The 14836-nt window shown below is 39.3% G+C and overlaps 1 protein-coding gene across 3 annotated transcripts in view; it reads right to left on the reverse strand.

The window, feature by feature from the left end:
• Positions 1-2119: 2119 nt before the first annotated feature.
• LOC132816685 (neutral amino acid uniporter 4-like) overlaps positions 2120-14836 on the reverse strand; it is a 197838-nt gene continuing 185121 nt past the window's right edge. For all 3 annotated transcript variants that reach the window (XM_060826546.1, XM_060826547.1, XM_060826545.1), the window contains one exon: positions 2120-2454. In XM_060826546.1, the coding sequence (XP_060682529.1) occupies positions 2144-2454 (311 nt within the window). In that variant the 3' untranslated portion in view covers positions 2120-2143. The remainder of the gene's footprint in view (positions 2455-14836) is intronic.

Genomic DNA, 14836 nt, shown 5'->3' on the forward strand with positions numbered 1-14836 from the left:
CTGAGGCATGTATAAGTATGAGAAAGTGAGGAGTGCAGATGCTGGAGATCAGAGCTTAAAAATATGTTGCTGGAAAAGCACAGCAGGTCAGGCAGCATCAAAGGAACAGGAGAATCGACATTTTGGGCATAAGCCCTTCTTCAGGAATGAGTAGGGTGTGCCAAGCAGGTTAAGATAAAAAGTAGGGAGGAGTGTTGGGAATAGGTGGAAGAGGTTAAGGTGAGGATGATAGGCTGGAGAGGGAGTGGAGGCGGAGAGGTCGGGAAGAAGATTACAGGTCAAGAAGGCGGTGCTGAGTCTGAGGGTTGGGACTGAGAGAAGGTGGGGGGAGGGGGAATGAGAAAGCTGGAGAAATCTGCATTCATCCTTTGTGGTTGGAGGGTTCCTAGGTGGAAGATGAGGCGCTCTTCCTCCAGGCGTCATGTTGCCATGGTCTGGCAATGGAGGAGGTCAAGAACCTGCATGTCCTTGGTGGAGTGGGAGGGGGAGTTAAAGTGTTCAGCCACAGGGTGGTTGGTTTGGTTGGTGCGGGTGGCCCAGAGGTGTTCTCTGAAACGTTCCGCAAGTAGGCGGCCTGTCTCCCCAATATATAGGAGGCCACATCGGGTGCAGTGGATGCAGTAAATGATGTGTGTGGAGGTGCAGGTGAATTCCTGATGGATATCGTATTCCCAACGCCCCTCCCCCAAGTCCCTCCTCCCTATCTTTTATCTTAACCTGCTTGGCACACCCTCCTCATTCCTGAAGAAGGGCTTATGTCCGAAACGTCGATTCTCCTGTTCCTTTGATGCTGCCTGACCTGCTGCACTTTTCCAGCAACACATTTTTCAGCATGTATAAGTATGACCTACTATGATAGCATATGAACATATGGGGTGGAAACAGTTTAGGATTTTGAAGGAACGTGACCTAACTTCCGGTCCTGCTCAGTCTCTAACAATTATTTTATGTCAATATAGCTGGCTGCTAACATGCAATAAACTATATCTTGGTAACTTATAAAGGACTGTTTTACTGGATCAGGAAGTGGTTTTTGTTGACCATATTAGATCAATTAGGCCCTGGAGTTCCTTATACTTAATGAGTATGGTGACAGCAACCCTCATTATAAAGAGAATCTCATCCAGCATTGTGAGTTGGCTATATACATACATACAACAATTTCTACTCCTTTTACCACCCTCCTATGTGTTTGAACAACTATTTGCATGGTCTGTATTGAGATTCAAGTGAAAACTTGAAAAAATTAAAATTGATAATATTCACATCTGGATGTTACTGAAGGCTATGTTCTCAACATAGGTCTAAGAACAGGAGTGTAGCAAGTTTCAGCTGAGTTTCTGGGCTGATAAATTATCAGCTTTAAAGTTGTGCATGATATTCACATGAAGGCTGCTGAATAGAACCAGATTTCATTTGTTGCCAAATTTTGTTAAACATTTTGTTTTGGAGAAATTCAGGAATGGAGGGGGTCAGCAGAGCACATTTGACATGATACAAGAGGTTAATAGCACTAATTCTGCTGCAATTCTAATGCTCTAACAGGACAGGCATTATATTGGTTAGTTCATAGGATGACAGAATCAGAGGGAAGTACTAAACATTCTATAAGAACACTATCATGCCCTTTCTTCTAATTTTCTTTAAGCAAATCAATAAGTTTTTACATTATTTTCAACTTAATCCTTATGGATAAAATATGTTACCAAAGAACAGGGATGAAATATATCATGCACTGCGCCAAGGATCATTAATTTAATTTTACAGCTCCTCACTCATGTTCCTAATTTTGGCATAGTGTGAAACAGGTGCTGAGCAGAAAAAATATACATCTCACAAACAAAGGGGAAAACAGACTGCATGTTAACCTGTGCCACCCAGAGCAGCATTGTCACATAATACAAAGAGCCCACTGTACTGAATGTTTTCAACACAGAAGTAATTTACAAAGCAGTTACAATCAGGTTCTCAACGACCATTATGTCTTACATGTAGGTATGCAAGAGCCTTGAAATTGCAGTGAATACCTTAAACATTCAATTTAAGTAATTTTTCTGTTTTCACTCATCGTTATATAAAGTTGTAAACAGTTCCATAATTCCTCAAAATATAGCAGCTCTAAAATACGTTTTGCTCAGAAGCTTCAATTATTGGCCCACGAATTCAGTACAGTAGAGTTAAAGTAGATAGAAGAACTTATAGTAGGCTTAACTATCGATGCTGTATCTGGGTAGATGATCTCTACAATAGTCACATATGTTCCAGTCAGGAAGCCAATGATTCCAATCAGTGCTATAGAGATGTCCTTAAGGAGCAACCAAACAGAGATTCCTTCTCCAGAAAATGTGATGATCTCCAGCAAGGGGGGAAAGATGAGAGCCAAAGCACTACTACTGACTGCTCCAACAAATGAAATCACTAAATCAAGTCTTGGAATTAAGATAGCTGTAGCACCTGGTGAAAAAAAAACAGAAAAAAGATACACAGGATTAATCAAAAGATGTTACATGTACCTGATTATATATATTTGAGATGTTTATGGCTAAGATCTAGAATTCCCCCAAGTGCTAAAGAATAGTTTAACAGAAAGATCAAAAAACATAAGGTTCAAAATTGTATGTTTATTCAGATATTTGGGTGAAATTCCTTGTGCGTTATCTCACAAATTATACATTCATCTTTGGGTAGATATTTTGTGTAAAACGGAAAAGGGATTACTTTTTCAAAGCATTATATTAACCTTTTTGATAGTCAATGATGGAAGTAAAAAAGAAAAAAAAGAATTCCTTGTGGCTAGATACAATTGAACTGTGTTAAGAAAATTCTTTACATGATAAATCCAGCAGTTTTGCTGAAATTTAAGCAGCAGCAATTTAAGTAGAAATATTACAATGAATCACATATATATGAGAAATAATCTGAAGGCTAGACCTTACAACCATGCCAACAGGAAGGGAGTTGAAAATTATAAAATGAAACATGTAGCCTTGCCACCTACCCATGACCAGTCACCCCATCACATAGAAACATTAGAAAATAGATGCAGGAATAGACCATTCAACCCTTCAAGCCTGCACTACCCATTCAATATGATCATGACTGATCATCCAATTCTGTACCATGCTCCCACTTTCTCTTCAAATCTTTTTGTCGCTTTAGCCTTAAGATCGATATATTTCTTGAAAGTCATCAATGCTTGACCTTAAAAGTTTCCTAAGACAAAGAATTCCACAGGCTCACCATTGTGGGCAAAGAAACTTCTCCTCATCTCTGGCATAAATGCACTACCCCTCCTCTTTAGACTGTGACAACTGGTTTGGGACTCCCTGGTCATTGGAAACATCCTTCCTGCATCTACCCTGTTTAATCCTGTTAGAATTTTATAGGTTTCTGTGGGATGCCCCCTCATTCCTCGAAGCTCTGGTGAATCGGTTCTAAACGATCCAGTCTTCCCCAAATGCCAGTCCTGCCATCCCAGGAATCAGTCTGGTAAACCTTCTGTGCAATCCCTCAATAGCCAGAACAATTCATGAGAAAGGAGAACAAAACTGTAAACAATACTCCAGATGTGGTTTCACCAGTGCCCTCTGTAGTTGCAGCAAGACATCCCTGATCCTGTACTCGAATTCTTTTGCTATGAAGATCAAAATATCATTGGCCTTCTTCATCACTTGTTGTAATAATGGACAGTCGGGAAGACGTTAGGCCTTTAGTTCACAAAAGGCTCAAAGTGGCAAATTAATGGCTTTGTAAGAGACTCATTTTTACCTCTGTTGCTACTTTACTCCTGTCAGAAGATGATGGAGACTAGAGAGACAGCCTGGCAGTTTTTACTACACCAGTTGCTGTCAAGAAAAAACAGAATGCTGGGACCTATTTTTGGTCAGGGTGACATATCCTATGTTCTCTTCAGACACACTGCTTTCTAAGCATCATATCTTTCTTCCCTCACACCCAACCTCTCAAACATGGCTCCCCTCATACCCCTCGTCCCCCATCCACCCCCAACCCCCTCAAACTCCACCTCCTCACTTGGACTCTGCAACTGAGGCCTTTCCTAAATCCTAGATGTACCCTGAAATCCAGGTTCTGTTCCTTCTTTGGGCCTTGTTCGTAGTGCCATTGCTTGAACCTCATTCTGATTATGACTTGATTGACCAGTAATTCTCCCAGATGGGGTTGGAATCCTGATGTGTAAAATCTGTGAAAATGTTGTCTTTTATGCTTCACAAGGAGATCGCACGATAACAGGTGATAACGGTAACAGAAGAGTGCAGGATACAATATTACAGCTGCTGAATATGTGCAGAGAGATGCTAACATTAACATTGAAGAGGTTCATTCAAAAGTCTGACAATAGCAGGCAAGAAGCCTTTCTTGGATCTGTTCGTGTGTAAACAAACACATATCTTCTAACCGACGGAAGGGGCGAGAAGAGACTATGATAGGCTGGAAGGGATCTTTGATTATGTTAGTTGCTTTCCCGATGTGGGGAATATAGACGCAGTCAGTGGATGGGAGGCTGGTTTGCATAATGGACTGGGCTATGTTCACAACTCTTTTAAGTTTCTTTTGGTCTTGGGAAGAGCAGTTGCCATATCACTCTGTGATGCATCCAGATATAGATGCATAATAGAAAACATCCTAACAGCTTGTAAGTGTCTTTATGGATATGCTGAATTTCCTTAGCCTCCTGAGGAAAAAGAAGCATTGCTATGATTTCTTGACTGTAGTGTCAATGTGGGTGGACCAGGTCAGATCACTCCCAGGATCTTGATGCTCTCAATCGTCTCTCTTCAGCACCACTGATGCAGATAGCAGAATGCCCTCCACTCCACTTCCCAAAATTAATGACCAGCTCTTTCATTTTACTGATGTTGGTGGAGAGATTGCTGTCTTTACACCATGTTATTAAGCACTGTATCTATTTCCTGGACTCCATCTTGCCAGTGTTTGAGATCTGACTTTGCATCAGCAAACTTTTAAATGGAGTTAGAATTGAAATTGGCTACACGGTCATAGACATATAGTCATGGATGTTGGGTGTGTGTTATGAGTATAATAGTGAGCTGAGTATGCAACCTTGTGGGACACCAGTGTTGAGGATTATCGTGGATGAAGTGTATCCTTACTGCTTGTAGCCTATTGGTCAGGAGGTCAAGAATCCAATTATGGGGGGAGCAGAGACCTATGTCTCAGGGATTAAGGATGAGTTTCTTTGTAATTATGCTGTTGAAGTCAGAGCTATAATCAATAAGTAGGAGCCTGACATAGGTACCTTTGTCATCCAGATATTCCAAAGATAAGCATATGGCCAGGGCGATGACGTCTGCCATGGACCTGTTGTGCCAATAGGGTAATTGTAAGGGATCGAGGAAATCTGGAGGTTGGAAACATGACCTTCCCTGCACAAAACCATGTTGCCTATCACTGATAAGACCATCTTTTTCCAAATGTGAATAGATCCTAACCCTCAGTACCTTCTGCAACAGCTTCCCTACCACTGATGTCAGGCTCACCAGTCTATAATTACCTGATTATCCCTGCTACCCTTTTTAAACAAGGGGACAACATTAGCAATTCTCCAGTCCTCTGGGACATCACCCACGTTCATGGATGTTGTAAAGATATCTGTTAAGGCCCCAGTTATTTTCTCTCTAGCTTCCCTCAGTAATCTGGGATAGATCCAATCTGGACCTGGGACTTAATGCCTTTTACAATACCCAATATCTCCTCTCTCCTTATGCCGACTTGACCTAGAGTAATTAAACATCTAACCCTAACCTTACCATCTGTCATGTCCTTCTCCTTGGTGAAGTACTCATCAAGAATCTCACCCATTTTCTCTGACTCCATACATAATTTTCCTCCTTTGTCCTTGCATGGGTCAACCCTTTCTCTAGTTACCCTCTTGCTCCTTCTTTATAAATAAAATGCTTTAGGATTTTCCTTAACCCTGTTTGCTAAAAATATTTTATGACCCCCTTTCACGCTCTTAATTCCTCATTTCAGATTGGTCCTACACTCCCGATATTCTTCCAAAGCTTCGTCTATCTTCAGTCGCCTAGACCTTATGTATGTTTCCTTTTTCCTCTTAGCTACCCTCACAATTTCACCTGTCATCCATGGTTCCCTAATCTTGTCATTTCTATCCCTAATTTTCACAAAAACATGTCTGTCTTGCACTCTAATCAACTTCTCTTTAAAAACCTCCCACATATCAAATATGGACTTACATTCAAACTCTCATTCTACATTCCCTAGCTCCTGCTGACTTTTGCTATTGGTGGCTTTCCCCCAATTTAGCACTCTTCCTTTAGGACCTATCTTGTCTTTGTTCATGAGTATTCTAAAACTTATGGATTTGTGATCACTATTCCCAAAGCAATTCCCTACTGAAACTTTAACCTCCTGACTGGGCTCATTCCCCAACACCAGGTCCCGTACAGTCCCTTCCCGAGTTGGACTGTTTACATACTGCTCTAAAAAAACCCTCCTTGATGCTCCTTACAAACTCTGCTCTATCTAGACCTCCAACACTAAGTGAATCCCAGTCAATGTTGGGAAAATTAAAATCTCCCATCAGCACCACCTTGTTGCTCCTACATCTTTCCATAATCTGTCTACATATTTGTGCCACTATCTCATGCTCACTGTTGGGAGCCTGTAGTACAGCCCCAACGTTGTTACCACATCACTACCCATATTGCATGCCTCACTGCTCAAATCCTCCACAATGCCCTCCTTCAACATAGCAGTGATATCCTCTCTGACCAGTAATGCAACTCCTCCACCCTTTTTACCTCCATCTCTATCCCACCTGAAGCATCTATATCCTGGGATATTTAGTTGCCAATCTTGACCTTCCTCAACCAATACTCAGTAATAGCAATAACATTGTACTCCCAGGTACTAATCCAAGCCCTAAGTTCATCTGCCTTACCTACTACACTTCTCGCATTAAAACAAATGCACCTCAGACTATCTGTCCCTTTGCGTTCATCATCTGCTCCCTGCCTATTCTTATCCTTAGTTATGCTGACTTCATTATCTAGTTCCTTACAGGCTTTAGTTGCTACCTCCTTACTGTCCACTAACCTCCTCATTTGGTTCCCATCTCTGCCATTATTTAAACCCTCCCCAACAATGTTAGCAAAAGCACCCCCTCAGACATTGGTTCCAGTTCTGACCAGGTGTAGACCACCCAATTTGTATCTCCTTTTATTCACTGCAGCTACGTTTTTAGACAGTACTATGTATAAAATAAATAGGTGGTGATGTGAGGACTTCAGCCATTACAGAATCCATCTGATTTTCATGTTCATTGTAGATTTTGTTTTAAATCAATCTGTTTATAGATTGATTTATTTGTCATTATACATCTCTAGAGCAGGTGGCACTTGAACAAAGGCCATCGAGTTCAGAGCAGAGATGCCACAACAGCCCTCATTTCCTTTGTAAAATTGGGGCTGTGTGAATTAGAACAGTGGAGGCAACTAGGTGATTTCATTGAAGAATTTAAAATTGTGAAGGAGGTTGAGATTTGTCTTATGCAGTGAGTTGTTTTAAAGCACCCAAACAGAAAAAGTGGAGAAAGTGGTATTCATAACTACTTTTAAAAGAGAAGTGGGTAAGTACTCGAAAAATTTAAAGGAGCGTGGAAGAAGGACAAGGGAATGGAACATATTAGATAATTGTGTACTGTGGCACATATCATCTCACATCAATAGTTGTGCACATGCACAGCAGAAAGAATTTATAAATCTGTATGCCTGTTTCTATATAATGCCCATTTCTAGCACATAATTATTGGGAATAACAAACTAGCACAACAAACAGGCCTTGTCATTATATATTGGTTCTCAGATAGATGAAGTTTTGATTTAATCTGTAGAGTACTAGATAATAAGATGTTCACACTTGGAATATTTATGCCAGAATTTTCCTCACTGTTGAATCTGAAAGCAGGTCCAGCTCAGATAGATGATAGGACTTTACCAAGGCTGCTAAATTATCAGCCAATTTATTACAGCAGCCTGCTTCTCACAGCTGCCACGTAATCAGAAAGTCAACAGATAACTAATGTCTCTGGTGTCGGTAATCATTGCTGAGGGTGCAGGAAGAGGCCAGCTTTACATTGAGAAAATCTTGAAGACCAAGTCAAATATGCTTGGCATGGATATTGAAGAGGTCAACTCTCCAGCTGTATTATTGGTGTCACAATGGCAGCACTAATACCCTGAACCCTTACACGAGCTATCAAATGGCACGAAGGCCATTTAATTATTGATCCTTATTACCAGGCCAAATACAACATGCAGCATGTCATGAAATAATAGCTACATTTAATGAATGAGCAATGAAATGGATTTAAAATGAAAGTTTTGTAAGCATCATGGTTTATCATAATACTCATTTAATAGTCTTTATAATGTGATTGGATGTGAACGGAGCTGCTTATCAGCTACAACAAAGTTAAAAATTCTGACTGCTGGAAATGTGAAATAAGAACATTTTAAAGCTCAAAATACAGGTTAGGCAGCATCACCAGAGTGAAAGTTGATGCTTCTGCTTAAGAAGCTTTTATCAGAACTGGGAAATATTAGAAGTGTAATAGTTTTAACAAATGAAAAATAAGAGGGTGGAAAAAAACCAAAGGGAAGGTCTGTGAATGAGTGAAAGATGGATAAGAAAATAATTGGTGATGAAGAACCTTTTATATTATGTTATAGTGCCTCCTATCTTTGTAGAGACAAAGCTAAAGAATAGTTATTTTCAAACAATCTGCTTAGGGAATGTTATAACACAGCACTGGAGTAATTGGGGCTTGAAACTAGGTCTCTTGGTCCAGAGGTAGGGACACTACAATTGCACCACTGGGAAGTGTGCAAACTAAAAAGGAACAAGTTGTTAATTATAGTAGGAGCAAATTACTGCAGAAGCTGGAATCTGAACTGGAAACAAAAAATGCTGGAGAGAATGTTAATAAAGGGTTGATCTTATGAGATGTGAGATAATTGGCACATGACAATCAACTGATAGATAATTGGAAACAATTTCAGAAAATGACCAATACTTTTAAATAAACCAATTAGAAATTTGGCATAAACTGCCTGACCAATCCAACTAGCCAATTAAGAATCTAACATATAATCTTCGTTCAAAGACATTTCCAATTATTGGAAAGGATCAATAAGGCCAACATTTCAGTTCTTGCACATGCCAAAAGGAAAGAAGATATAAAAAAATGAAGAGATTGCACCCCAGTCAACTGAGGATTGGTATTCCATTGTGGATCACTTGAGTCAATTGACTGTTTAAGTGTCATTCATGTTGCACTCACTTGGGTATTACAACAAATTGGCAAACCTTGTTTAAGTACATTTGTCCCCAGAACTGTCATTTATTTCATCAGATCAAGAATTACAATTAAAGTTAAACTGGATATCGAATCCTACAGATGCCACACCTACCCCTAAAACAGCATCAGACAAAACATCTTATGAATTAGTTGGAGGAATGAGTCATTATTCCATGTATCTATCTTTCATTGAGACTAATTTGAGATGCTGTCATGTTGAAAGACCTTTGTGATACATATACAATATTGTTATGAGCATTTTACCATGAAATATATTTTCAAACACATATGCCATTTTACTCATCACAATAAATACAAAGCAGTTGTTAAATTGCTTTTTGGAGGTGAATCCTAAGATAATGAACTGATGAGATTTTATCTTCCGATTTAAACAAAGAAGAAACATGCATTTATATCACCCCAGTATGTTCCAAAGTACTTCAGTCAATAAAGTCCTGCTAAAGTATTCAATATATGGAAAACATTTGTGGTAATTATTGAAACAATATTACTATAAATCCCATACCATTCATCCTTTCCATGTAAACAATCATCTGACAGCCATCCAATTCCTTGAATTCCTCTCATATCACAGCCCTCGCCATCCTATCCCATCTCTTCCTCAGTTACCTTTCCATCTCCCTCTCTCAAATGCCAGCCTACCTTCACTTCATACCTCTCAATTCCTCTGTCCATGCATTTCCCTCTCTTCCATGTCATCTACCTTGCCCTCCCTCCCATGCCATAGTTATCCCCTTCTCTATCATCAATCCAGCAACTTCTACTGAAAAACTTCAATTAAAAATCCTGGTTCTGTGGGAACTTGACCCCTCCTTTCACACTGCTTCTATTGTTCCATCTTTAAAAAATAACCCAAGGCCTCAAACTATTTATTGGCTCCGAGTAGATAATCAGCACCTCCGCCTCAACTTTTCATCATTTTTAAAAAAAGACAAAATACGCCTCTTAAAGCTATAATATTGTCACAAAAGTATCAGAGTTCTTGGAGGTGTTTGTCCATAAATCCCTGAAGGTGGCAGAGTAGGCTAGAAAGACAGTTAAGATGGGCCTCTTCTGTACCTTAAATTTCTATGACTTTTCCCCGCCTCATGCTTTTGCCCTTTCTTCTTACACATGCAATAAATGTAAAAGCGGTTAGTCTAGAAAAATGAACTGAATCATATTAAATAGGAAACCCTGCATTTACTATTACCCTGTATTAATTTTTTTCCCTGTTTACTCTCAAGTTGTTTATTTTTATTACCTTCACCACTGAACTATTGTAGTATCTCCTGAGATGACCTCTGATGGCACCTTGTGGTATGATCCCCTTCTACCAATGTGTGGTACTGGGTTAGAAAGAATTATTGGAAGCACTTCGCTGCTGCCAATCCTGTTGACTCTAGTTCTGATCACTTTCTTTTGACGAATAATTTCTAACTCAGATATTCTTTGTAGAGCCATTTTTTTTAATAGATGTTATTGGTCTGTTATCTTATGTGGAGAATTCTTCATCTCCTGAATTTCTCTCTTGGAAAACAGTTGAATTTCCTGGAATTCTGCTGAATCACTTCATCCTTGTTATATTCTGGATTCCTAATTCAGACAATCACTTCTTAACTTGAGTGGTAGTGTCTTTTTTGTAGTATCCTCCAAGCAGTTTCTCTTTGACTATGTCTTGGATCTAAATGTTGGTCTGGCTTCCATGTTCAAAACAATTTCTTCAGAGACCAGTATTTGGAAGGCTTCCAGATCAATTATTGTCTGGGAGGTTGTTGAACTCCTTGACCACATCTGATAAGACTGACATCAAGATATGTTTGCAGCCTCAAGTGAAGGGGATTGATAGCCAAAGTACAAAGGGATCTGGGAGTGCTAGTCCAGGATTCTCTAAAGGTTGATTTGTAGGTTGAGTCTGTGATTAAGAAAGCAAATGTAATGTTGTCATTTATCTCAAGAGGGTTGGAATATAAAACCAGTGATGTGCTCCTGAAATTTTATAAAGCTCTAGTTAGGCCCCATTTAGCATACATGTCCAATTTTGGGCCCCAAACCTCAGGAAGGATGTACCGGCACTGGAGAGTGTTCAGCAGAGATTCACATGGATGATTCCTGGAATGGTAGCCTAACATATGATGATCGGCTGAGGATTCTGGGATTGTATTCATTAGGGTTTAGAAAGTTGAGGGTTAATCTAATAGAAACTTACAAGATAATGCATGGCTTAGAAAGGGTGAATGCTGGGAAGTTGTTTCCGTTAGACGGGGAGACTAGGATGCGTGGGCATAGCCTTAAAATTAGAGGTGTCAATTTAGAACAAAAATGAGGAGACATTTCAGCCAGAGAGTGGCGGGTCTGTGGAACTCATTGCCACGGAGCGCCATGGAGGCTGGGAAGTTGGGTGTCTTCAAAGCAGAGATTGATAAATTCTTGATCTTGCAAGGAATTAAGGGCTACTGGGAGAGTGCACGTAAGTTGAATTGAAACACCCATTAGCCATGATTGAATGGCAGAGTGGATTCGATGGGCCAAATGGCCTTGCTTCCATTCCTATGCCTTATGGTCTTATGGATTGGGAATATTGCAGCAATCCTATGCTTTTGACAGCTTTTCCACCTGTACATGTACTGTTGTCTCCACAGGCTATAAAATCTACTTTTTCAGCCATGGTGACTGGTCTGATAGGACAGTAACACTTGCTTCTGTATCAAATGCAAAACTAACTGGATGCTCATTGACATAGTGAAGCTTCATATTTTTCTGGCTCATTGGCGTCAGCTAGTCGCCCTAGGAATGCCCTGGGTGTTTTCTCAAATATTTTTCTCCAAAGTTAAATTTTCCATGTAATGTCAGAGATCTGACAAAGTTTCAATAATAACTCTGTCTCTCTTGAATTCTGATGCCAAAGTTCCATAGTCAGAGTTTTTGGCAAATCTGTGGAGGTTATCAATAAAACTGTCTTTGGATTCTCCGAGAAGCTGAACTCTTCGGATAAATCCTGCCTGTTCAAGAATTTATTCTTACAGTGAAATAACCATTGAAAGCTTTTAGAACATCTTCACAAGTGTTTATATTCTATTCAATTTTTGACTGTTATTCACACCATCTGCAATCACTCCCAGTGAATATAAGAGGTTATTAATTTGTTCAGGTTCAACTTCAGTGTTTAATTTTGAAGCAATTATCTTAAGAATTGTGGACAGCACAAAATCCTACTTTGTGCTCTGTTTGGTCATTCTCTGACTTTAAATATACTTGGAAGCTTTCTTTTTCTCAATGTGTTAATTAATTTTATTATTGTAATTATAATATTTTACATATCACAGATAATTTAAATCTGTATCTTTTCAGTATTGTTTCAAATCTGGTATTCTTTAAGGTTGTATGCAATAATACTCTTTTTTTGAAAAAAGCAAATATACTGTAGAGCTTGTTAGATTTTACCATGACAGTGTTTCAGTAGACTTTTTTAAATCAGTATTTCTGTAATGCTGTATTGAATACTTCAACAATGCTTTAAACTGCTCTGTAGCAATTTACTACTTTCAAACTTTTAAAATCTTTTTTGTTGAACTATAACTCTATACTGCTTACTAGGTTCCTCATCATTTTTAGTCGATCAAAATTAGGCAGCTGGAATAAAATGCAAAGTAGAAAACAGTGAGGAGCATAGCAACACTCCTTTAGGGAACATATACTAATTGTCAAAATTGAATTTCATCTGCCACAAGTCTGCCAATACATAAAAGCTAAATGTGATTTATTTGATAGGAATAATGAGACATGATATAAACAAAAAGAAACAAAACATAGTGTCATAGAATCTTGAGAGTGGAAGCAGGCCATTCGGTTGATCGAGTCCACGCCAACCCCTCAAAGGGCATCCCACCCTGACCCACTTTTCTACCCTATCCCTGAACTCTGCATTTCCCATGGCTAATCCAACTAGCTTGCACAACCTGGACACTACGGGGCAATTTAGCACAGCCAATCCATCTAACCTGCACATCTTTGGACTGTGGGAGGAAACTGGAGCACCTGGAGGAAACTGCCACAGACACCCCACACAGTCACCTGAAGATGGAATCAAACCCAGGTTCCTGTTGCTGTCAGATAGCATTGCTAACCACTGTGCCACCATGCTGCCCTTTGGTACAATATTAAAAGGAGTGTAGAAGCAGAGAGACCTGTGAAGTACATACACAAGTCTTTGAAGGAAGCTGGATTATTAAAAGGCATATAAGATCCTTGATTTTAATTTTAAAAATCACATAAGCATGGAAGCTATGCAAATCCTTGCATAAAATACTCCTTGGTCCCCAGATAGAATAGTAAGCCCAATTTGGGGACCAGTTTTACAAAAATGTCAAACATAGTTCTTTACGGCTATTTTTTGATACTTTTAGGGGCTAATTGCTTACCCTCACCAATTAATTTATTAGATAATGCAGTCACATTACTTTTGTACTTAAGCTGAATATCATCTATAACTATCAATAATCCATGAATTTCAAAGCCACATAGCTTTAATATTTTAGTGCCACAGTAGTTAAATTGGCAACAGATATAAATTAGTAACAGAAGTATTATTTCAAAATAACTAAAATGCTTCTATACACAAAAAGCCATTTTCTACAGACCGATACGGTCAAAAAGAAAATGCATTTCCTTTACACATGCACAACAATGGAAGAATTTAACTAAGTAGGCAGCCTCTCTGTCAGCCCCAAAATCTATCTTGTACTGCCCCTGTCTCACCTTCATCTTCCTTACCATCACACTGTCTCAACTCCATCTCTCTAGCAACCTCTTGTCTCATTCCTCCTACACCTGCTGACACTCCCCACCTCCCACCTCCTCGCAGTTTCCTCTTCTCCCCCGATCCCACCACCCCCCGTCCAGAGTAGAAAGCATTAAGTGCAGGTTTGACTCAGTCTTTAAAATCATGAAGGGTGTTACTAGAGTAAATAAGAAGTCAAGAATTATCTCCAGTAGGAGGAGGATCAGGAATCAAAGGTCATGACTTTATAGTAATTGACAAAAGAACCAGAGGCAACATTTATAATAAAGAACTATGCTGGCGGTTGCAATGAATAAAAGATAATACAGGCAAGTTCAACTTATAAAATGAAATTGAATCTATAACTTGTAAAATAAATATTTGTAAGCTATGGGAAAAGAGCAGTGGTATCAAACTAACTGGATAGATCTTCCAAAGGGTTAACGCAGGCACGGAGGGCTGAACTGCTTCCTCTGTGCTATGGTTCTATCAATATTGCTAATTACTTTCAGCATTGAACGAACAAAAATAAAATGCTTCAAAACGCTTTGAAGTGTAAGTTCATTCAAAAAGCAGACTTAAGAAAATTTCCAGGGATCAGACAGCTTAATGATTACTGCACTAATGGATGAAGGAGGTTACGAACCTGCAGATATTTTAACACTTCCACAGTTTGGGTAGTAGTCAAACTGAAC

This window comes from Hemiscyllium ocellatum, chromosome 6 (assembly GCF_020745735.1).
Source record: "Hemiscyllium ocellatum isolate sHemOce1 chromosome 6, sHemOce1.pat.X.cur, whole genome shotgun sequence".
In the NCBI taxonomy this organism is placed as follows: domain Eukaryota; kingdom Metazoa; phylum Chordata; class Chondrichthyes; order Orectolobiformes; family Hemiscylliidae; genus Hemiscyllium; species Hemiscyllium ocellatum.